Source organism: Topomyia yanbarensis, chromosome 3, assembly GCF_030247195.1.
Source record: "Topomyia yanbarensis strain Yona2022 chromosome 3, ASM3024719v1, whole genome shotgun sequence".
Taxonomy (NCBI): Eukaryota; Metazoa; Arthropoda; class Insecta; order Diptera; family Culicidae; genus Topomyia; species Topomyia yanbarensis.
The window spans coordinates 374,250,042-374,276,632 of record NC_080672.1 but is presented as its reverse complement, the minus strand read 5'-3'; the positions used below and the strand labels follow the sequence as shown (position 1 = coordinate 374,276,632).

Below are 26,591 nucleotides of genomic sequence, written 5' to 3'. Positions count from 1 at the left end.
AAAGGAATGTTAGTGCAGCAAACGTTGTTATGGAGACCGTGTATACCTCTGCATCTCCACGTTTGCCACGGGAAGGATTTTTTTTGTTAGTGGGATGGGGTAAAGAGTCACACAAATCTAGATTCACCTTGATAAGTGATACAATCTATGCAGCTCTCAGAAGTGTTATCATGTGTTTATTGCTCTGGGCAGCCGGCGGCCGAGACTTTATGGTGAATTTATCGTTTGTTGAATTAATTTGGAAATGATCGGTTTGCAAAAAAGCAACTTCAGCTCTGGACTGCCGACAGTCGGGAGTGTTTATCATGTTTAATTGAATCTAACGGTATGTTCACGATTTCATTATTCCTTGTTTCTTTATTCCGGCGAATCACGACATTCTAAAAACAATACAATATCATGAAAAGCGATTACCTTTAGTGTATCGAGTCATTGGTCTATATTGTTTTGGCAATACCTATGTAATTGAATATTTCATAATACAAGTATTATTTATCGTGTATAGACTTTGATGTTTATATAGCAAATAAAATGACAATTTTATTTTTTTTCGACGGCGCCGGTGGTTGAGTGGTAAGCGTGACCGCCACTCATTCCAGTTGGCCTGGGTTCAATTCCAGCCGAGGTCGTTGATTCTGTGGTCACGTCTTCCTTCGGAAGGGAAGTAAAGCCGTTGGTCCCCGGTCTATGAGTTTGCTGGATCGATATCTAGTCCAGATAGTGAAGTCACCTCTCTGGCACTAGCACTACCGAAATAACTGAAACGCCTGGCTTTGTATATCGAATATGCAACCGATGACGCAAATCTTTACACTAATTACTAGAACAAGATTGGAGAAAATAAAAACGAAAAGAAAGTAACCTGTCGCCTTTTACGTGAGCTAGAATATTTTTATACTCATGAAGAAATATAGGTAACAAGTTGAAAGTATTCGATACAATGAGAACAATTAATGAATTTGATGTCATTAAATTAATAAATATGAGACTAAAAGTAAGTCAATGAATATGACAATAAAACATATGGTCGGTGTCAAGTCAGACCGGACTATGTGACATTGTATTGATTTCGAGAAAAAACGAGTTTAAAGTTTGAATCGCAGCATCCTTTACATTATTATTTGAAATTAGTTTTTGCTATAATTCTTGCTTATTGTAACATATTTCAAATCAGCTAAACGTCGAATGTTGCTGAAGAAATTCTTTATCCAGTGCTATGATTATCTAATTTTTTAAGGTTTGGCGACTTTGTCCGGACTGACCCAATATCGACCATATGTTCTTCGTGCTGATATAACTGCTGCAAATTGGTAAATAACTTCTGATTCTTCTCACGAACTGCCAATTCTCAACCCCTAATATATGAATCAACACTCCTCATTTCACTCAGACAAGACCATGCGTATTCCCCACGCACATTAAATGCCCCGTGGATTAGTTTCCTAGTTGGTCAAATAAACACTAAACAAACTAAGAAATTATAAGATAATGGAAATTAGTTGCATAACCTCAGGGAAATTAGTTGCATAACCAAGATAGTTCATTTTCAAAGATAACACTGTTGATGAATCACCTTATAAAATAGGTGATAAGGGACGCGGACGAAAATAGCTGACCACCGTCTCAGTACTAAGGAAACGTTCTCAACAGTAAAATTCACAAGCGCGTAACGGTTTAATGTTTTATTTAAAATTGTGTGTTTTATTCATATATGATCTGTTGCATGGGTATAGGTGCATAATATGCTCTTTACTAATTTTCTTATATGCAAAAATTACGCAACAGATACTGGTGTATATATGTATCATTTCTTTATTTGTATGCATAGAAACAATAGCAAACAATCCTTTGATTTCTGCTTAGTTGTTCCACTATCTATATCACTGCAAAAATCTATGCTAATCACAATCAAAACATTGTTCCTTGATATTTATTTAATTAAGTCTGAATAGGTGATTCTGATAAATGTTCGGATTATTTTCCGTAACGAATACTTCATTTCAATTAGTATAGTTTATTCGATGATAGTTAATTTGAGTCCGAGATATGTAAGTGCATACAGCATACGAAAAAGAGACATCCTTGCTGTGTCCAATTTTGGATCAAAATTCAAACCGCTGATATGGTGTATTTCTCTTATGGTACACTTAGCAGTATAATATATATTTTATCCGTTGTTATTAATTTTAAGTAGTGTATTTTCATAGGAAATATAACTGTTTCGGGCTTTAACCCTTGTAATCTGCAACAAGTAAAACATGGTTCAACGAATAAAATGCAGTGTAAAACGCGGTATGACCTGGCCCTACTATATGATTGATTATATAAAGCTATGTATATAAAATATTTGGTCTCTATGAATGCCGTTGCCGTTTACGATCCGCTTTGGTTCCTGATGATGTAACCGTAAATGATGGCACTTTTACCGTTAAACGGTAGAACTTTTTGGAACCCAGTAAAATTTCTACGCTTAGGTCTCAGTGCGAAAACAACAACAAACGACAGCAGTGAGTGTATAACGATTGTGAGCATCACGTGTTAGGCAGTTTCCCAGTCCCACGTGGGCTGCGTCCAGATGTAGCCGGTGTTGGTCATGGAGCAGAAGGCGTTGTAATAGCGACCGGGTGATCTGTGTATGGTGTGGGAGAATTGAAAGTTAGATCAGTTGGATCAATGGATGGATCGCTTCGGTCAGAAGCGCCGTTACCTGCAGTAGGACCACTGGGGGCATTTACATCGAAAGAGCTGTTGAAATTCCTCTTTGCAGACCTCATTCCACCAGCACGTTCTCTGAAAGAAATATGTAAATAGTGAAGAGTGAAAAGGGACATTGGCAGTATGTGAGGATGAGGAATACATTAGCTATTTTAGTTTATAATTGTTGCGATACGTTGAATTGATTGATAAATCGGCTACAGTTTTCAAAAAGAAACCAAGGTTTCAGCTTAAATAGGTCGGTTAAATTTTAGGATTAATTTGAGCGAAATACTCGACATTACCGATTGAACCCCCTCTATCAGAGCCTGTACAGTCGTTTCCGATGAGGTATCCACAGTTTTTTACACTTCCTCATCATCTCTAGTTTTTTACATAGTCTGTAGTCCAACACACAATTTTGGTACAGTTTCATATAGATTTTGCTGAAAATGTGTCTCAAAACTGAGTTTGAAATCGAGGTCACAGTTTGGTGGGTTCATGTTTTTCGGCACAAAATCCACAGAATTAACCGCACTTCATTCCTGCTCTGTTTTTGAGTAGTGGTATGAAAAATCGGCTCCAAAACAACGGTTTTTTGATGGTGCTGTCTCGAAAACGACAAAAACTGTTTTTTGAAAGCAGTTTTGTTAATGTCACTCTTTGCCTTGAGCACGAATGATTCACGAAGTTGAGCACAAGTGCAGACGGCCTGCCAAATCAGGTATTTCGAAGCGAATTTCAACAGCTTCATTCGTTTGAAACGGTCGCCAACGACAAATCCGGGAAATATTCCTGTCTTTGCAACAGCTTCAAATCCGCTTTGATATAACGGGTTTTCAATAAAAAATGAGAATGATTTCAATGCCTTTCTGTAATTAAAGTAAAGAGCGTAAATTTTTTTCTCTCCAAGAGAATTGTTCTCTGGACTTCATAGAAAAGGGTGGAACCACTTTCGAGACGAAAACGTGCCAGTAAGTACAGTTCACCAGATCCTGGCAAAAATCCCTGAGTGTGAAGTGGAAGGCCGGTAGCGGCCGTCCGCCGAAGATAATGACGAAGAAGAGGAAGAAGGAAGCGTTCAAAAAGCTGATTACTACTTTTATTTACACTGATAATATATATTCGTAAATGTAATAAAATCGATCATGCAATGCACGAATTCATTCGTCGTTTTCTGCAACGAAGTATTTTCGTGCATTCTAAATAGTAGGTTTCGTTCATTTCATAAACAAGAATTGTCGCTTGGTGAACGAATGCTTTCGTAAATTTTACACATTTAATGTACACTGCACGAATGTTATCGTTGACATTATTTTTTGTGAATGAAACGAAATGTTTTATTTTAATAAACGTGTCTGTATATTACGAACGATTTCGTTGGTCGCACGAATTCATTTCGTTTATCTTAGAAAAGTTTTCGTATTTGTTATCCTCTTATTGTTTTCAGTCGATCTTTTGGGATCGATGTTTGACAACATCGATTTTTTTTTAATTTAAAAAAATCGATGTGGCCAAATCGATTTTATTGTGGTTCGAAGAAATGGCCGCTTGATGAACGAAAGTTTTCGTAAATTTTACTTATTTAGTTTAAATTGCACAATGTTATCGTTGATAACGACATTATTTTTCGTGTATGAAACGAAATGTTTCGTTTATTCTAATAAACGTTTATGTATATCGAATGATTTCATTGCTCTCACAAATTTATTTCGTTCATCTTAGGAAAGATTTCGTATTCATTAGCATATTATTTTTTCAATCGATATTTTTGGATCGATGTTTGACAACAACGAATTTTTTAACTAATTAAAAGGATCGATCTGGCAAAATCGATTTTATTTTAGCATACTCACCTCCATTGAGGACTAGAAAGATTGTGGTTTGAAGTAATGGCCGCTTGATGAATGAAAGTTTTCGTAAATTTTACATATTTAGTGTACATTGCAGGACGACGTTGATAACGACTTTATTTTTTGTGAATGAAACAAAATGATTCGTTTATTTCAATAAATGTTTATGTATATGATGAACGATTTCGTTGGTGGCGCGAATTCATTTAGTTTATCTTAGAAAAGTTTTCGTATTTATTAGCCTTTCAGTCTTTCAGTCGATCATTTGGGATCGATGTTTGACAAAAACGATTTTTTTATTTAAAAAAATCGATGTGGCCATATCGATTCTACTGTGGTATGAAGAAATGGCCGCTTGATGAACGAAAGTTTTAGTAAATTTTATTTATTCAGTGTACATTGCACGAATGTAATCGTTGATAGCGACATTATTTTTCGTAAATGAAACGAAATGTTTCGTTTATTTTAATAAACGTTTATGTATATTACAAACGATTTCGTTGGTCGTTTTAGGATCAATGTTTGACAGCACCGATTTTTTCATTAATTAAAGGGATCGATCTGGTAAATTCGATTCTATTTTAACCTGTTTGTCATTATTGAGGACTAGAAAGGTTTTGGTGTGAAGAAATGGACGCTTGATGAACAAAAGTTTTAGTAAATTTTACTTATCTAGTGTACATGGCACGAATGTTATCGTTGATAACGACATTATTTTTCGTGAATCAAACGAAATGAATCGTTTATTTCAATAAATGTTTGTGTTTATTACGAATGACTTCGTTGGTCACACCAATTCATTTCGTTCATATTAGAAAAGTTTTCGTATTTATGTTCCTCTTATTTTTGCATTCGATCTTTTAGGATCGATGTTTGACAACACTGATTTTTTTTAATTAAAAAACAGATCTGGCAAAATCGATTTTATTGTGGTATGAAGAAATGGCCACTTGATAAACAAAAGTTTTCATAAATTTTACTTATTTAGTGTACATTGCACGAATGTTGTCGTTGAAAACGACATTATTTTTCGTGAATGAAACGAAATGTTTTGTTTATTTTAATAAACGTTTGTGTATATTACGAACAATCTCGTTGGTCGCACGAATTCATTTCGTTCATCTAAAAGAAGTTTTCGTATTAAGTAGCATATTATTTTGGCTTTGCTCCGACAGGGAAAGCTCAAACTAGTTCATACAAAACCAACGAGCAGTTCGCGATGGCTCAACTGAATCCGTACTGCTCCGGATTCTGGAACAACTGGAAGCGAAAGAGGTTCAGGAAATCTTCCTGAAACCGACGAACACGGATACGGCTACTAAATAGTCAGACCGAGACCGTCGCTATGATCAACAATTATCTGACGCATAACAACAATAACTCCATATTGAAGCTTTTTGACGTTGACGGTTTGACGAATAATGCTCGTAAATATTATAAAGATATTCGTATATAACAGCGAACAATTCGTTTGCCGAGCTGTTTCGTAATAAGCCAACGAAAGTCGTTTCGTGGTTTTCACGAAAAATTAGTAACAAAAAATAAATGAACTACGAAAGATTCATGATATGTACGAAAAATTCGTACATTTCATGAAAATTTTCTGTACGAAACTAATGCCTAGCAATTTACGAATATATTCTATCAGTGTAGCCGCATTCAACTTCATTGGTTCTCCGAGTCCCATCTTCATCAACATGTGCTTTTAGACGTCGTAATTTTGCAGTTGCCATACACTGAAAAACATTCGATTCAAAAAATACAAAACCAATTCTTGTTATCCTAATTAGATGATTTCAACAGAAAAAATTAAAAATGCAAATGAATTTTCCTTTAATTTTACGAGATTCTCAAATAATAGTTAACCCATTATTGCCCAACCTACTATATATAGTAGGTGCTAATAATAACTCCTATTACTTAAGGAATAACGCAGAACAGGCATTATCAATGAGTTAATATTGTTCATATACTCTTACAGAATACGTTTAGAGAAGTTAGAGTGGTTAAACCGGTGTTTATGTTTTGTTTTTATTCAATTTTCCCTTAAGGGGTTGCACATTTCTGTCATGATGAAAAAATCGAATTTTTGTAAATTAGATATTCTCAAACTACATACACTGAGGAAAATTTTCTCAAAATTTCATTAAGATCGTAATACTAAAACTTGAGTTACAGCGATTCATAGACCGCTACCCATTGACCACTCGTAGGCGGTGCGTAGTGTTTGATATGCTAGACCGTTGACTCGCTGCAGCGACAGTAAAACTTGATTATCTCGGAATTGTATTTTGTTGAAAAGTTCATTCGCGGCGACCACGATATCTCAGGAATTAATTAATCGATCAATCTGAAATTTTCACTGGTTGTTTCTTATTATATCAGCTACTCTTAGTAGGAAATTAATTTCACTGGAATGACCACATCACTTTTTCCAATCGGAAAACTCATTTTGTGCTGCGTGTGAAAAATAAGTTGGGCAATAATGGGTTAATAGTTGAAAATTATTATTCATTTTGATTCAAGACGCGCATCATACGAAATGATATTAGCCTTACTGAAATACATCAAAGTAGCGACAGAAACTATGTTGTTGCTGGGCATAACGTTTATACTGGTAGGTAGTTGTCTTAGCTTGTAAATTTGATTGACATTCTGTTTCAATACATATATAAAGTATTGTCGAAAATTGTCAAAATCTTTCTATTTCGGATTGAGTTGATTATATCGTAAAATTTCAAATATTAACAAATTTTGTAATGTGCAATATGATTATGTTTTTCATCTTTTGAGATTCCAAACTAGATGTGGAATAAGTATGAAGTTTTTTTGGAGTGCTGACCGAATAGAAAAGAAATAAAAATTATACCTTTCATTCGAAATTGAAATCATCAATCTTTACCAACAATCCTTAAATACCTTTGGCCATTTCGTCTCTTTAAAGACTGCAGTTTAAAAAAAAAGATAACATTTTGAGAAATTACTTGCACCAGGAGTATTTAAACAATTTAATTCCACACCTTCATCCGTCAGTCGGTGAAACAGAACGTTTGAAATGTCCTATGTTGCATTTTACGATGAACTAGTTTCATTCAACAATGAGATCAGTTAAATTCTAGTCGTTTGTGTACTGGATTAAACGGTAGTGTACCGGTATATGCGATTGTGTCCGGATTCAAGCAAAAGTTACAAGCTGAGACAAACGGTTCAAGCTTAAACTCAAGCAATCTTTTCAAGTTTTATACCAGGTTGATACGTTCGTGTCGAGACTAAGACGGACAGTATCAAAACAGCAGCGCTGGATTATTGTTTTTAGCAAAAACTTAGTTCGCCCAAATATCAGCTAGACGAAATCAAAAAATCAACTAATTGTTTGATTGAAATTGTGAGGAATCGGTTTTCCGTGCAGGGAAAAAGTTTCTTCAATTGTCGCTCGTAATGATTCTACTTCTCCATATTTCGAGCCAAATCTTTTAATTTAGCCTGCATAGAGCTTAGTTGGTGGTGCTAGCTCGTGTAGATGAACTTCTATTGAATCACAATTGATTTTGGTTTAAAAGCTGTAATATTCGACGCCATGCTTTATGCGGCTCTTCACAGTGAAGTTTTCTGCATCAGCCAACTTTTTAATGTTACCAGTACACAATTACGCACATGATGTAGCTGTGAGGTTGAGCTATATTTTCAACTTTAGTAACTGTTTCACATTGTGCACTGTAGTTCTAATACAAGTTTTTAGAAAAGCCATTCGAAATTGGTCTGCACAGCCAGATGCAAAGATTAAACTGTTGTTCAGTGGATAGGTGGATTTTACTGAGAGCTATTGAAGAGTTTTTGCTGCGTACAAGATAAGACGGAACACTAATTTCATTCAATTTATTCATTATTTTAAGTTTAAATTTGAATTACTCTATACACTCTATTCATTTTACTCATTCATTTAAATTTCATTTGAATTAGTTTTATCATTTTGATTAATTTTATGTTCACTTCAATTTTGTTCATTTCATTCAATTATTTTTTTATTACTTTTATTACATTTAATTCGAAGTTTTTTTTTCGAGCATGATTCGAGTTGGCCTTCTCCAGTTGAGTGCGTTCGTCTTATAAATTTTGTTAGACAATGAATGAGCAATGATATAAGAAGTGTATCATTTCACGGCTAGGTGCGTTAAAATGGTCTTTTTTTTAATTTTCACTAGAAAAACAACGTTTGAATATTAGTATTAATTAGTGGAAATATCCTAAAGCAAATCAGCTTCCAAATATAATCAACCGCGTGAGAATAAATTGTTGAATCACTTCCTATCTGTTTTCAGTTGTATCTGATTAAAAGCCAATTTGGAGGTGGGGAAACCGATAGCATCTAGGGTTGCCAACCTTTCGAGGTGGACTCGGAGACTCCGCTTTTTGTGGCTGATGTCCGGGCCTCCGGAATTTGTGTCATTTTCTCCAGGCCTACTGAGACAACGGATAATTTTACCTCTTTTAATACTGAATTTAATTTAGGTTTTGCAATATTTTTACACACTGTGTACACACTTTGTTTTTTTCTGGCGAATCTCAGTTTTTTCGCATCTTTTGCTGAAATCTCAACAGCTGTGATCTCGATAAACGATTTCAGTAAAAGTGACGTAATGCTCGGAAAATATTTCACCGAAAATTAGCAAACAAATCTTACTTTACTGAGATATCAGTTTCAAAATTTGCTGACTACACGGCTGTTGGTAAATTGCCGAGCCGAATTGAGTGTGTAAGCAGGGTTTTTACCACTACTTTGGTTTAGCTATATTGTGTTCCATGCAAAGATTCCTGTGAAATAACGCAGGGTACTTCCTAGACGATGTTGTTCCTTTTAGTGTTAGACGATCATGTTTCACAGCAAGAGTGGTGGCTCTTGTGGCATTTTTGTATGCCGGTGTAGTCGCTACACTCATTCAAACTTGGGTGTAATCAGTCTATCTCTTTTTTTTGTACTACACCGGTGTCGTACCAACGAAAACGATATTAGTGATGCGAAATTATACAACTAACAATACCGTTTACAATTCATAGCTGTACGTTAACGGAACAGTGGTGAGCGCTTTGCTTTGCCATTACCCTAACAGGTTACAGTGAAAGAGAGCACACTTATATCGTGCGTAATAAAAAGCAATGAAAGTGTTACAAAATGCCATTGAGCTATTACTTCGATTCGAAATTCAGTCTTGTTGTTCATATTTCATATTTATTGTGAAGTCTATTTCCAGCCCAGTAAGAAACTCTGGGTCAAAGTCTCACCAGAGGTGGCAACCCTAATAGCATCAGAACAAGAGACGATGTGGAACGTCTCGTGCAAAGCATTTAATTTCCTTGGGGGTTCTCCTAACGCGGGGGGATCATGGTTGGTAAGTACGACACAAAGTAGCTAGGATTTATGCGATAGGCGTGTGAATGTTTTGATAAATTAAATATACGGTTCAGCACTTCAAAAACCCTTCGAGTGTGGGCTGTTTCTGCTTAGAATTGGTTCGCAGTACAATGGTTTGTCAAGGTTGTACCGCTTTTTATTACTAAGTGTATTAGAAAACCATTTTGCGATCTGCAAGAAGGAATTCCGAATCTTTTAGACAGTGAACAGAAGGTGGATTGCTTTTCTTGTTTATTTACTATCATCAACTGTACATTGTTAGAAATGCTTTGTTGGGATTTTCCATTCGAAGTGTGGCTTTGTGTGATGGTTGGTTCTACCTCTTTTCCCACTTTCATGCCATTTTTTTTAATTTGATGATCTAAGTAATAATATTGACCCAACTCGAGTTATTAAAAAACAAGTTGTGAAATGAAAAACAAATGAAAATGCAATGACAATTTTAGGGTACGTCTTTAGATATCATAATAGGTAAGCTAACTGCTAGACGGCAAATGAAAAACTGATGAAAACCAGTTCTGTATGCATTATAAAAACATCTATTTGGTCCTTGCTATGACACCAGGAAATGTGCTGTAATTTAGTCTATGGTATTTGATATATTTTCCTGTGTGAAGAGTTTCCTGTCTTACTTACCTCCGTTAGGTACCCACGGACGCTCTGGTCTGAATAGCTTCGTTTCACAATTCGGCCGTTAGCAGGCAAAATTGATATTGCACCGAACACTGCGAAGGCAACCCATATCTGGAAAGCGTGTCCGTATTGTCGTTGTAAGCATTGTCGTTGGCGTTGTATAGCAGCATAACGAGGGAGAGGAAGTCCATGACGATGCAAGCACGGGATATGCAAAAGAATGCGGAAACAATACAGAGGAAGGTTTATTTTAATTACCGTACAGCGGGGTATCTTTGATAATGCAGATAACTATGGAAATGGTATTAATAAATTTATTTATCGCACTAGTTTGAAATTGAAAACGCCGATTCAATTTCGTTGCTTAAACGTTATACTCCTACAGTTTTCTATTTTAATTGGTATATTCAATGTAGGTTTCGAACATGTGGAAAAACAAATGGATTGTTTTTGTCTGTTTGAAAAGGATTTGAAACAAAATTTTCTACTTATAAAATGGGTTTTTGAAGTCATTAAAAAAATGAACATATGTCAACTCGGTTGTCAGAAAATTCCTATTGAAAAAAACGTTAAGAAAGAGTTTTCAAAAGTGGGCCCTCCTTTGTTTGGTCAAATTGATTTGCTTCGATTTTGGTGATATTTAAAAGCAATCAGTGGTATTGTTTATATCTCTGAATCTTCTCTGAAAGGGCTTTGAAAGGGAGCGTCTGCAAGTTTTACAAAATTCTTTCAAAATTCAAGAAATTTATACTAAAATCAAATAAATGAGATTCCAGGAAACTCAGCGTAGACTAAGCATTTCAACGAAGTATTTTGGGAAAAAAATTTCAACATGGTTCAGGTGAGTCTTACTAACTTCAAGAAAATCTGACACGAATCTCTGAATAACATGGGGAGCGTGCAATTTGAATCAATTTGTTCTAATGCCTGATTCTGAATCGATCTTCAAAAATTATGTGCATGGACATTTGAGTGCTTAACTTCATAGATTTTGTGAGATACAATGTTTTGAACTGAATTGAGCCTCGTAATACTCATAGATAAACGCAGCTTAGCAAATTTGTTTCTTCATTTTTTGTGGTCAAAAACTATGGTCAACCTCTTGAATAAATTACAAAACGACAATCATTTGCAATGCTAGGCTAACACTTCGCATCGATTGCAGTTAATCGAGCCAAAGATCCTCACAATGTTGTAGTCATTCTAAGTAACCAATAAGAATTTCAACGTAGTCTAATGACTGCTTTAAACTTGCATATAGGGCAGTCTTAAAAAGTCGTTAAGCCCTTTATTCTGATATAATGCTGATATTATGTCAGAAAAGGCGAAATATTGTGCTATGGCTGTGCATAAATTGACAGCCCGTTTTTTGCACTACTTATGCTATTATATAACATCAATAAATAAGTGTCACATTTGAAAGCCTGATATCAGCACTATCCATGCTGTTGGAAAGCTTCAATTGGCTGTTACCGCTTTCCTATGTTTCGATATGACGCACAAAAAGAATTATTAGAACCACAATTGACACGTACCCTTCCTTCCCCTGACCTTTCGGTTGTGCCTGTATTCATTTGTGATACTAATATAGAGCTTGATTGCATTGTAAATGCTACAATGAAGTTTCTATACAAAATTAGTGCAATTTTTTTGCCAATATTGTGTAATGGCTTAATGCATATGGTTACTTGGTTTGTAAAATCGGTTCATCTGTTGCTTTACATACGTTTTCCTTCAACATAACTTTAAAAGGATTTCAACCAGAGGGTTGCACGCGCCTATGCTGGTTGTTATAGCAACGTACGGTGACTTTTGGCTGCCACGAGATTTGTTTACAAAAACAAGTAAGCTTGATTACTGGGGCTGTCACCATTCATTAAAGCACTCTCAATTTTTAGTATTATCAGTAGAACTGAAGTTATTGGAGGGGAAGTGTGTTTTAAACTATTTTTTTCTTATCTAAGAGAAAAAACAAAAAATAATCCATAACAAATATCAAGTAACATCGATGAGAGAGCAGTGGGATTAAGGCCAAGTTCCTTCTGGGCCGTGCAAAACTAAGAAACAACATCAACTCAGGCACAGACCGTCCGTCTCAAGCGTAATAGTTGAGAAAAAATGTACGACTCATCCAAAGGTATTAGGTAGGTGGTTCTGTCGTTATTCCGTTTAGTGCGTGAGTTTTACTGTGAACCGTAGAGTTCTAGCGGATATTAGTTCAAATGGCAAAACAAGTATTTAAAACTTATTTGTTTGAACTTGGATGTCTGCTCTATGTGATTTAGTTGTAACATATTGAAAGTTGAATAAGCAGGAAGCCAAGGAAAGAGACATTTAACAAGGTTAAGATAAATAGGGAAGAGGGTGTCAGTTGTTAACAATTTCCACTATACTCAACAAGCAAAGTGGTGTTACAACATGATTATTCAGTCTGGAGCAACAATCATCCATTCACACAAGAACAGGAATAATGATTGGCAGAATTGTTGCATGGAAATTGGTATTCGAGGGCATTACGATTACCAGCGCGCTCTGATTTACTTAATAGACGATGAATCCGCTTCAGAGCTAGGAGACCCAAAAGGAGATCAGGAAGAAAACAGAAAAGGGATCAATTTTACTGTATCACTGGCGACTTGGCACGCGTTTGTTAGGAGCATGATACATCATGACATCAGCCCGCTAAAAAAAATAACAACAAAAGACTTATCCAATGTAAACGCTTAACCCATTCATGCCCATGTTGTTTGTGGACAACAACGTTTTTAAACAGCTCTAACTTTTGATTGATTTGATCGCACAAACAAGTAAGGTTAATAAATGTGACTATTGCCTATCATTTGAGTAATATCAGTTACAAGAATCAGCTCTAGAACTGAAGTTGTTGCAATTAGAATTGGATTCCAATGGAGCAGTGCTACCAGGGATAGTTTACGTTGACGACCGAAAATGATTTTTTCATATATCCATATCAACATTTGAATAGGGCTAATAAGATTTGTAAACAAACTTTTGTTTTGCTGATTTCTCCTAATTTGTTATCATTTCAACACAGAAAACATTTGAAATTGATTCTAACAAGGATAAAGATGTTGATTCATGTGTATTTTTCATGAAATTCAACTCGGTAGCGGAATAATGAGCGAAATAAGTTTGTTTACAAAAGTCTCATTAGCCCTTTTGAAGAATTACTATTGATATCTTCGTTATGCTGCAATATTTTTGAGAACTAATAAAACTAATCAATTTAGACTACCTTTGGCTACGTTTTCTATGGAATTGGACTATTGTAAATATTTTAGGAGAATTGTATTGAGCAGTGGAAGGTAAAAATTGAGAATCTCCTAGCACTGCAAGGTAAGCACCTATCTTTATGAAAAAAGACTTTTCATGTTTCTTGATCTCACCGTTTTCTAGGAAAAATAGTTTTGAAACCCTACATGCACTAGAAAAAAGTTGGACATGAAAGGGTTAAACGCGTATATCCAACTCCGTAATACCTATGGAAGCGTTGCGGAGTCGGTGGTCTTGCTTAAGTAGGTATTACATCAACATTTCCTACCCTATCCTAAGATGTCGTGGCCGGCAATGACGATTCTCATTCTATTGGTTTACTGAACTCATTCCCGATCATTTATCACACGAGCAAGGTGAGTTATGGTGAGGAAATATGATAATCGTAAGTATGCAATATTCGAATTACATCGTACTTCGCAACGCAACGCAACGAATTCAATTATATTAAGTAGTGTAATGTAAAAATTGAGCAGCTTGCTGCACTGCGGAAAAAGCACATATCAAAACAGGTTTTTAGTGATTCATGGCCCCAACAGTTCTAAGGAAAAATCGTGTTTTGGAACCCTATAGACGGTAGAATAAGGTCGTGTAAGGGTTAAAAGCAATATTGCGGCTGATTCATTACACACGATGCAGAACTATATTGCGGATGTGTAGAAATAGAACAGCGCCAATAGTCAGTGCTGCGATGCGCAAGAGCACGAGTTCGAATCTAATGTGAATTTGCATTTTATTCGATGTGATGTGTGTTTGTATGTGACTTTTATCCACTCAAAACATTCTGATGAAATGGTTGGGTAGATAGAATGATGATTAGTAAGTTCGTTTTTAAATGCGCATTTGTTACCAATACATACATATATATCTACAACATGGGAAAAATTATTTTTTTCTGTTTTTTGCAGTTGGCCAGCGTGACATATACAAATAAAGTAAATTAATGGTCAAACCGGATTACAAATACTTTTTGGACTCACTGTATGTTGAACTCACACCACAGCCAGTAGAAGAGAACTTGCGCGCAGAGCTTAAAAAATTGATATCCCTACGTGAACTTGAAAGAAAACAAAATTCAATTCATGCCCGCTGCGATGAATGAAATTTTTGGTTCGTTTCGTCATTCGTTCTCCCGACGCAGCGCATTCAAGTTCGGACACGTTCTGTTTCAGAAGCAAAATGAATTTTGTTTCTATGGTAGCTCTGAGAGGGATTATTGAGCAAAAGTGCACCAGATATAGATTACGCAGTTCACTTATGCTCAAAAATATAGAAGATGCTAACTTATGCCTTCAAACTGTCCACATAATAACAAATGAATGCTTTGGTTGGTGAATGAATTCATATTTTCTCTGCACTCAAGCATTCGATTCTGCATGAAATTTCAGTCAGTTGGAAGGTGAATGAATGAGGGAGGCGTTGAATCTGAATGTCGGTTTCGGTAAATGCAAGCAGAAATAGGTAACTGATTTTGAAATTTGCGAAATTCGCAAACAATATAAGTAAAATGAACATTGAATCATTTAACAGAACATAAAATAAATCGGTCTTAACCCTTTTATGCCCACGTTTTTTGCTAGCGTATATAGCGTTCCAAAACTTTTTTTTCTTAAAACTGTTTTGGAACACAAAACAACAAAAAACATTCCCTAATCAAAATAGGTACTTTTCTTGCAGTGCTAGAAGCTGTTCTATTTTTACCTTTCGATGCTCAATACCTATCTCCTAGAATTTTCACAATATTCTAATTGTTTGAAAAATGTAATCGAAGGCAGTCGAAATTGATAGGTTTTACCGCGTGTATATCAAACTTTCATTTTCACCGTTAACTTAAACTGCGCCTGGCAGCACTGCTCTACAGGAATCCAATCACAATAATTGCAATAGCTTCAATTTTACGGAAAATACTTACAACTGTTGGTACTCAAATGATAAATAATAGTCAGAGTTATTAGTCTTCCTTGGTCTTGTGAGCATATCTTGCCTACATCAAAAGCTATATAAGTTTAAAACCGTTGTTGTTTATAAACAACATGGGCATGAAGGGGTTAATGCGAATGTATAAAACCCATCATCCCTGTGATACAATTAATCTGGCTCTACGGATCGTTATAAAGCTGTGCTTATAGCAGCATATACGATAATATGTCAAACGTTTTCCAAGTTTGCCCCGTGAGCGTTTTCAGGGGTAGTTTACAAAACAAATCGTATCATATCATCAGCAGAAACTTGTTGAGTTCTACAAGATGACGACACGAATGAACTCATGATGAATGAAGTTCATGTTTGACAATTGTCGGTGGTTTGTTTACTTTGTCAGTTGCGTGAGTGCCAGTGCAACGGGTGCTCATCTGTTACATTCGAGTAACTCAACGTAACGTAAACAAACTACAGAGAATAGTCAAACGAAGATCATCCGGCTCATTTTGTGGGGTTATGTCGGTTGATGTAAAACCTTATAATTTTAGCATTCAATAAACCAGCATCATTTGTTTATTTGTTTATTTGTTGTACCGTCACCAACAGACCCCTTGGCCCCAATGGTGGTTACTTAAACTAATTACATTTCAGAATACGAATAATTTTAGTTTTTATCGAATTCCTTGTCAGGTTGAAGTCAAACGCCGTCGCCACACTGTTAAACACACGCTGGAGTCCGGTAACAGCGCCCTGGCGCCCATAGTTAGTTCTCCTGAATGGGACTCGCAGAAGAGAGTTATTGCGCAGAGCTCGAACGCGAGCTTGAAGATCGAGGCGTCCGAGGATTGTAGGGCAATCCACCCTGGCAGACAGTAAGTCCGAGACGAACAGGGCTCGAGAGCAGTCCCTCCGGATGCTTAGAGTATCGAGCTGTATTAACTGACAACGGTTTTCGTAGCTCGGCAGCTGAAATCTGTTTTGCCAAGGAAGATGTCGGAGTGCAAAGCGTATGAACCGGCGTTGGACGGCCTCGATTCTGTCGACACCGTTCTGGTAGTAAGGGTTCCAAACAGCAGAACAATATTCCAGTGTTGAGCGAACCAGCGCACAATAGAGAGATTTTAAACAGTATACGTCCTTAAAGTTTTTCGCTATTCGGAAGATGAACCCAAGCTGTCTTGAAGCCTTATCCACAATGGATGATGTATGTGGTTTGAACGTTAGTGCCGAATCCATGATGACTCCGAGATCCTTGACGTTAGAGTGTCTTGGAATACTCGAGTCGAAGAGATGGTAGTTAAACTGAATCGGATGGCGTTTCCGCGTGAACGTAACGATTGAGCATTTGCTCGGGTTTAAAACCATTCTGTTTAGATCACACCACGTACTAAAGCTGTCCAATTCCCTCTGAAGAAGCTCGGCATCGGTTTTATCCCGTATTTGTTGAAAAATTTTCATGTCGTCGGCAAAAGAAAGGCGGGGTCCTTGTAATTTGATGTTGACATCATTAAAGTAGAGGAGGAATATCACTGGACCGAGATGGCTTCCTTGTGGGATGCCGGATGTAGCGAAGAATGGTGTAGATAGACAGTCCTTAATGCTGATTTGGAGCTGCCTTCCATCGAGGTAGGAACGAAACCAGCGCAGAAGTTGTCCATGAATACCGAGTTTGTCCAGCTTCGCTATTGCGATATCATGATTGATTTTGTCGAAGGCCGCAGATAGATCCATGTAAATAGCATCGGTTTGCAATCCGTCAGCGAATCCATCCATTGCATATGTTGTGAACGAGAGCAGGTTAGTCGTTGTCGATCGTTTAGGCATAAATCCGTGTTGATCGTCTGCAATGTAGTGTTTGCAGTGAAAGAAAAGAGGGTCTAAGACAACCAGCTCGAATAGTTTTGATACTGCACTTAAACACGAGATTCCTCGATAATTGTCAATGTTCGATTTGTTTCCTTTTTTGTGAACTGGAAACATGTGCGCTGCTTTCCAGCAGGAAGGGAATGTTCCAGTATTGAGTGATAGCACAAAGACTCGCCGAAGTGGTTCAAGAAGCCCGCTGATGCACTTTTTGACAAAAATCGAAGGAACGCCATCTGGACCCGGGGAACTAGATGCTTTCAGCTTGGAATTTGCTGCAAGAATGGCAGCATTATCGACACAAATTCGGTTGATGGTTCGTCCTAGAGAAGGAGTTAGATTTGAAGCGGCAGCGACTTGTTGTGGGGAAAGGTTCTCGTCGGAAAAAACGCTTGAAAATTTGTCGGAGAACAATTGGCAAATTTCCTTAGTGTCGGTGCCTAAAACTCCATTTAATGACATACAAGATGGTAACCCGGATTCTTTTCGCTGCTCGTTCACATATTTCCAAAACGACTTGGGCTTGGATTTCAGTTGACGTTCGACGTTTCGCTGATATCTAAAAAAGGCACGTCTGCTTTGCTGTTTGTATTCGTGGTTGAGTTGAAAGTAGTGGTTTCGTAATGCAAGTGTCTTATGCTTCGAGAACTTTTTAAATGCGGCTCGTTTGGCAGTTTTTAATCGTCTAAGCACTATTGATTGCCAGGGAGGGTGTTGATTTGTGCTGACTGTTCGTTTTGGCACATGACGGTCGATTAGGTAGTTAAGAATATTAGAAAACGTCATCGCTGCTTCGTTCGCGTCATCATTGTTAAGATTTTCGTCCCAATTTATATCCAACAGCGTGCTAACGATGCTGTCGTAGTCAGCGTTTTTAAAATCGTAGACGATAGAGCTTGAGACGTCTTCAAAACTCACTCCTAGGTTACCAGCGAGTACAAGATGTAGTGGGGGATGATGGCGCACATGCTGGACTAAAGGTGTCGGAGCGGCGCAGCAGTACGGAGCGTAGTCCCGGGCACTTACAAAGCAGAGGTCCAATGTACGTCCGTTCTCGTTGATGATATTATTAATTTGCCGAAGAGTTGCGCTACTGTAGTTGTCCAAGATACAACTGGCATTGTTGATAAGCACAGATTTTTCGATATCCAATCGTAGAAATCCGTTACTTGCTGGGCACCAGGTCAAGCCAGGTAAGTTAAAGTCGCCCAGTATAACAATATCATCAGATGGGGCAGCGATCGAGGTGATGAAAGAAACGGAGGAAAGATGTACATCGATCAGGCTGTAATCACGAATTCGGTCAGGTGGAAAATACACGACACACAGGAAGAGATTGCGATCGGCAAGTTTCACTGATATCCACACTTGCTCGGAGCTCTCCCACCGCTCATCGTTGATCACTCGGGCTTTTATACCATGGCGAACGGCGATGAGTACACCACCACCTGATGTCTTGCGGCTGTTGAGGGCATTGCGATCACAGCGGAAGACATCAAATGTTGAACCAAACACCTGGTGAGACAGAGTACGGTTGTTGAGCCACGTCTCGGTTAAGGCGATGACGTCATAACAGCAGCCCGTGGTCGCGAGCAAATAGCTGTCCGTTGATGAATTTAAGCCACCAACATTCTGGTAGTAAATCTCGATGTTATTGGATGACGGATCAGGTTCTGCAGAGGGCGAATCAACTGCATCGCGCTCCAGAATGCAGCGATCATCATCGGCGACAGAAATAGTTGACATCTCGTCACAAGATGTTAGAGCAAAAGGCAAATTACTGGAAGCGAAGAATACATCAGCGCTTGAAGTGTTCGGATCAGATGTATACTTGCCATTTGTGGCGGGTTGGAAGACCCTTTCACCCATCCCACACACAGGACCGGGACGACTGATGATCGCTGGCTGCAATTGCTCGACTGTGGCGGGGGGCTCGAGGGCTTCCATAGTGCCAACTGCGGTGCGTCCCAGTATGCTTTGAACCCCGATGGAGCGATGCGGAGAGCAGGAACGGGACGGTAGTAGCTTACGGCGAGTGTTGGACGATGAACTAGAAGCGTGAATCGGTTTAACCGTTGTATCGTTACAATTTGTATAATACTTGCCGAGAAAGGCGGCTTGGAAGACCCCTTCTCCACCCACACATACAGGACCGGGACGACTGCTGAACGCTGGCTGCAAGGGCTCGACTGTAGCGGGGGGATCGAGGGCTTCCATTGTACCAACTGCATTGCGTCCCAGTATGCGATCAGCGTCGACAATCCTTCACAATGGCGGTGTAGCTTGGTATAGTGGCATTGCCAATCGTTGCGGAGTCCTCTGTAGGGTTGATGGGCCGGGTTGACTTAGCGGAATACATGCGACTTCCGAAGGCGTAGGAAAATCAGTCGGTGGGCACCAAATGTTCTGGGTACGGCTATCCTCAAATTCCCTGAACAATATGCCTTGCGGCCATGTGTCAGGGTTAAGAGCTGCTTCACGGTACTTTGGGTGAACTCCAACTTTGAAAGATATGAAGTTCAGAGTACTGACGTCTATGCCTTTTTTAACAAGCGGAATGACCTTTATTTCCTCGTTGCAGTTTAGCCCTTCTTTGGACATTTTTTCGACTGTCTCCTTGCTAACGCTGGGATGAAAGCGGGAAAGATACATCCAGAGCAACGGAGTGGGAGGAGGAACCGTGAGAATGTTGCTATTATCGACTAGCTTTCGACCGCCGACAAGAATACTGCTCGGATCAGGACCATCCTCGCGACGACGTTTCTGAGGTGGTCGAGATGTACCGGAATTTGGCCGGACTGGAGTGGCTGTTGAAACCTTTCTGGCGAGGTGCGAAATTTGCTGGTTATTTTTTGATAACTCTGCCTTTAGTTCAGCACAGACGTCATCCGTTTTCCCAGCGATAGCAGCGATAACACATCCAAGCGAGGAAACGGTGTCGCGAAAGCGAGCAAACTTCATCAACTTGACACATTCATTGCACATCCAAAATAAATTTGGATTTTCGGCAAGTTTTTTCAAGAACGGCTTGTTGAGTTGTTTACCGCACTGCATATGCACCACATTTTTGCAAAATCCCATGCACTCGATAAAGCCATCGTCCGATTTGACGGTTTTCGCGCAGTGATCGCATGCACTTGTCATAATGCCGATTTTCTACCCGCCCTAGATCCGACTTTTCGTTTTCGTCTCACTGTGCGCCAAGTTATGGTGGGAAATACTTTCCTCTACTCGCGTGCAGATGGCGAAATGAGCGCGTGAATTTTTTGTGGGTAATTACACACAGGTCCGGTGATGTAAACAATCTCGATTTTCACTGGACTTTTTCACGACACAAAACAAAATTTGTAGAAAACACTTTAAAACTTCACAATACCAAGGGCGCAAACAAAATTTAAGATCGACTGATACGATAAACGACGATTAAACGGCACAAATCACGTCAAATATTAAAAAAATAACTGGAGCGATCAACACAAACAACTAATCGGTGAAAATACACTGAACCAAAAAATACTCATCTCCTTAACACCACGCAAAACCCAGTGCTAATCGAATCGTCATGCCTGCTTATATTTCTTGAAATCTGTGCGCAGCCTATGTATAAATCTGTGCAAATCTGTGTTATGGGGTTATATACAAAGTTGGAGCTCAAAAAATCGAAAAAAAAAACTATTGAATATTCTGAAAGAACATACATTCGAAAATATCTGTGCGAAATTTCAGCCAGATCGGAGCACTAGATTTTAAATTACAGCCATTTGCAGCGCGGTTCTTCTACGAATGAAGTGGGCACAAAACTTTAAGCGCAATTATCTCAGAATGAAGTTTTTTGAAATGTACCGTTGTGGTCAACGTGATATCTAAAAAACTATTCAGCTTGAGCTTGAGCTTGTGCAACCACCCCTGGCTGCCACTCCATTATCGATCTGGACTAGCTGAAGTTGCACAGGGAATCAGTAAGATAATTATGCTTGGGACTATCGAAACATCTTTCAATGTGCAACTCCTGGTAATCCTAGTGTTTATTGATCAATACCGCCGCCGACCAGGCCAGAACGTAGATCGCGGAATGAAAGGGAAGGAATGTTAGTTCGATACTTGCTTTTGCTAGAGGCCGTATATACTACTGTGCAATCCACAAGTACAACTATCGATCCATCAACTCACGGACCAGGAACCGACGACTGTACTTCCCTTCCTAAGAAAGACGTGACCACAGATTTTTTCACCTCAGAAAAATCTCCGCTGGAATTGAACCCAGGTCAACTGGAATGAGTGGCGGTCACGCTTACCACTTAACCACCGGCGCCGTCAAGTGATATCTCAAAAACTATTCATCCGATTTTCATTTTCTTTTTTAATTGTTTGTATTTACATTCTCGGTTCCTCTTTCATCAAAATTTTTTCGATTTTTCGCAAAGAATTTTTTTTTCAAATTTTGAACACTCAATTTTTTGGTCAACTTGTTATATTTTGCAAGATTTTTTTTATTGGGAAACCGATCCATTCAAGTGAATCACAATACATTTTTCTTCAATAATATTTCTAGTTTTTTGATCTCAATTTTTTTTAATTCAATTTAATATTTTTTTAATTCAACTTGTTTTTTCTATCTTCGATAGTGCTACCAGCGAACTGCCTTTCGCTTTTTCAAATAAAATTTGCATAGGACGCTTAAAAAAATCACGAACTTAGCTCTCTTTTTCGCCACAACTTTGTATATAACCCCTTACATTTTTTTCCTACGTACAAAGAGGCAGTCCTAGCAACGCCTGCTGCTTGGTTGAATTCTATGGACCAATCATGGTGCAGATAATTACTGCTTTCACAAAACCCATTATTTCCGTTAAGTTTAGTAATTGTACATTCCACGAAATCAGTTATCAAAATGTTGTGCACATTACCACATTCTGTGCAATGACAGATATTCACGTGCCACGTGACCGCATTCTAAAACCCGTACCTCCGAAATCAATAGTCTTTCTATAGGAAAAAAATATAGTAATTAATCTATATGCCATTAACTACAAACTATACAGCGTAGCACAAATCGTAAATTTGAACACATTAATCCGTATATTCTGTATATACAGGGTGTTTGGTTCATGATTAAGAATCTCTCGAGGGGTGATTGACTGTCATATTTGGAGAAAAAAATCGTTCTGTACATACCATCAAATCTCAACCGTTACAGAGTTATTGAGCTTTTTGTGAAAAAACTTATTTATCTTAAAATACCTCTAACTCGAAAAGTATACCTCGTATTTTAAATCTTTTGGTTCCATTGGAAAGGTGAATTAAATTGAAATTCGATTGAATGGTGTTCTCATATATCTCAGTTAATTAGTTTTAATTGCCTTTTGATTGTAAAGTAGTTCAAAGTTGGTGTTTTTGATGAGGTTTTTGTTAATTTTCTCAAAATAATGAATTATGATTATAACAATATCTATTATTACTTTTTTTTCGATTATAGAGGTTTTAACCTTAAGGTCATTCGCCTCTTCGGGTTAGGAAAATCTCTTATGAAAAATTTCTAACCCTATGTGCGGGGTCGGGACTCGAACACAGGTGCACTGCGTACAAGGCAATCGATTTACCAACTACGCTACGCCCACCCCCTATCTATTATTATCTTCAACATGATATTCCTATCTCTTCTCATTTCCTTGTAATTTCACTTCTAGTTTTTTCCTGTAATCGACCTGCAAGTGCTTAAAAGGTTTTAAGCTAAAAAATATGCTTTATATCGTTATTACCAGGGCTTCATTGGAAAGTTGAGAAAATTTCCTTTCGATGTATGTACTTTAGTTAAGTGTACTAAATGACTTTTTACTAGTAAAATAACTCAAAATTAGCGTTTGTAATTATTCTAATTATCAATCAACTAAATTTATCATCACTATTGTTCATTTGGTGCCCCTTAATATTCTCTACAACTTGTTATTTGACACTTTATCCTTATCACTTTTCATTTCGCTGCAATTTAATAGTTGACACAGCATGGCCTGATCGCAAATGTAGTGGATTCGAAATCGTTGTTTTTGCATATGAAACGAGGTGATAAAAATGATTTTCCTTCGAAACTAAATGAGATAATTGAATGGAGCCAAAGGAAAAATTGTAGAACTTGCTGAGATGCATTAATTCCATGATAATAATGGTGCTGTTTCTTATTTACTATTTTAAGAAAATAACGAAAATGCTAATAATAACACTAATATTAAACTAATTAACTTCTAAAAGAATACTAAATTCACTTAACTGAAAGGTATTTATACCTTATTCTATGCTAAATCTTCCTGGCTTTCGAATAAAAATAAGAACAGGTACAATCAGTGCCATACTTTTTCAATAAGAGCTAGTATAAGTGAATATGAGATAAAAATATCCAAGTTCAATAACCCAAACGCATAAAAACAAGAAAAGATAAGTGTATCATGTCAAGGAACAAATTATGCAACTCTTCAAGACTAAGAATATGAATTATTTAAATGGTGATGTTAACAATTAAGATTTTCGCAAAATGAACGAAAAATCGATCAAAATTGTTAAATTTTAAATAAATTACTGTAAAAAGGTTACTTAACCTCATTAGCTGAAAAATTTGAGGACATTTTTCAATGGAAAATTTTCTCACATATCCAATGGATCCAAAAGATTTGAAATACTAAGTATATTTTTTGAGTGAGAGCTATTTTAAGACAACTAAGTTTTTAACACAAAAAATTCAATAACTTAGTAACGGTTGAGATTTGAAGGTATGTGTAGAACGGTTTTTTTCTCCAAATATGACAATCAATCATCCCTCGAGAGGTTCTTAACCATAAACCAAACACCCTGTAGAACGATTCTCGCCGACTTTCCATACAGATCACGCTGTAAAATTCTTATATGAAAAAGCTAATATTTTGTATGGAACAATATTTGAGCCGGTCTAATGCACCGTCGATGTGTTTATCATTGACGTCACAACCCTTCGAATTAATTTGACTGACAATGTGACAATGGTAACACTAATTAAAGATAAAAATCAAAAGTTTTTGTTTCCAGAAGTAAATAATTTTCGTTTCCGGAAGTAAATAAACAAATTACTTTTAGTGCACAGTGAGCAACAGAACCGCCCAACGATGACAACTTTTAATGAACTGCAGCAAAACTTTTTGCCTACAGACTACAGCTATAGCCTACACATTCCAGCAGCCGCAGCATTTTGATCGATACACACTCACGATACGAAGGAGCTGGAGATGGTGTTTCTTCTGTACTGAAGATGTGTCGAATTTCAGATTGCCTTTGGGGTTTACCTTATTCATTTTCTCACATTCACACGGCGGGGTCGATTTTCAGGTGGCGTATTATTATTTCACAAGATCCTTCAATTGGCGAATAGCTTTCCCGCAGCGGAAGCCGGAGATTGGATACTCGGGAAAGGAAAACGCAAAGTATGCTATAGACTGAAAACTCGAGATAACTGGCGATGACTATCTAGAAGGAGCGAACAGCGAATTAAGGACAACTAACAATCCGTTACCGCACACGCACGCCGTTCCGGGGATCAGCGATAGAGTTTCTCCAATAGCCCAGAGCAACTTGTTGATAACAGTGTGTGGAAGTGGAGACGAGGACAGATGAATTGTAATATTTTAGTGGAAATAAAAAAGAGCACACGCGAGTCGGAAACGTCAAACACTTTGCGAGACGGCGATGTTGAAACTAGGAACCGGGAGGCAATGTTTTGTGTATATATCCTTGGTCAGTGGAGTAATTTTCCGAGAGAAATGCCAAACGGCAAGGATGCTTGATTTCAGAGAGTAAAATGGAAGCTTTCGGTGCTATAAAGTTTACTACTATGGATGAGCAATGTGCTATATAACATTATAGGTTATTCGAGCTTTCGTCGTATTTTAGAAGGGGGAAGATCACGCGTCTCCATTGAAACACATTTTCTACGAATGGTTCGATTAGCAATGACAAGATATTGAAAAAAATATTGTTTAAAAAGTGCTGTTCACGAGTTGAGCTATAAAAGAATCGACGAAAAAGTAATTAAATGTCACAGGTATTACAAATATGCTTTTACGATATTATTCACACAACAAGCTATGACGATGAACGGGTTAAAAAAGTTTTATGTAACAATACGCTCTACAACTTTATCGAAGGGATCTTCGCATTATATTTGCTTAAAGGAGAATAAAAAAAAGCTTTCGATAATTTTTGGTCCAAGCCCACGGTGCATCAGCATCGCTTAGAATTCAATGCTTTTTGCTGCATAATATAAATTTCTGCGCATTTCTATGATTTTTGAGAATTTTTAATGTATTATAAAAAGCTTTTTTTCAGAAATTGTAGCCTAGATCACAGATTTTTTTTTCTATGAAATTCATTTTAAGATATAGAAAATGTTTACAGTTGATAAATCCGTGACACCTAACGAATTAATTAACAACAAAAGAGAAAATACATGTAGGACGTATGCAACACAAGCACTTATAATGTCTCATCGGTGTCCATTTTCACCTATGCCGGAGTTTCATTTTTTTCGATCAATTTTAGATCAATTTGTAGTCCCTTTTTCTAATCAACAACAAGCAGAGTTTTGTTAAAAAATGCATAAGTTACTATATTGAGTATAATCTCAAATTATGATTCGAGTGAAATTAGCGAAAAGTGCAATAATGAATGATTAGATGAGTTTGATTAAATCTTTTATAAGAAGCTATGCTTTTGTTTCTATCGTGTGGACCTCTATAGTGAATTTCGTTGGAGTATACAATATAAAAATTCATTTATAGCCGTATTATAGTCATACAAGTAGTACCCTCACGGACATTGAACTTTGTCAAACCATATTCTTCCACCGTTTAAACACCAAATGCCGACTGCTAATACGTGTCATGGTCACGCATGCCCAACCGTTA

At 37.4% G+C, this 26,591-nt stretch overlaps 1 protein-coding gene across 1 annotated transcript; it reads right to left on the bottom strand.

Annotated features, from left to right (window-relative positions):
• Nucleotides 1-1,676: 1,676 nt before the first annotated feature.
• Nucleotides 1,677-25,379, bottom strand: LOC131689654 (uncharacterized). Its single transcript, XM_058974895.1, has 5 exons — nt 25,213-25,379; nt 24,975-25,151; nt 10,594-10,701; nt 2,708-2,790; nt 1,677-2,629 (listed from the first exon to the last, which is right to left on the bottom strand). Exons 2-5 carry the CDS (start codon nt 24,981-24,983, stop codon nt 2,539-2,541), a joined length of 291 nt encoding a protein of 96 aa, XP_058830878.1. The 5' UTR covers nt 24,984-25,151; nt 25,213-25,379; the 3' UTR covers nt 1,677-2,538.
• Between the last annotated feature and the right edge of the window lie 1,212 nt (nt 25,380-26,591).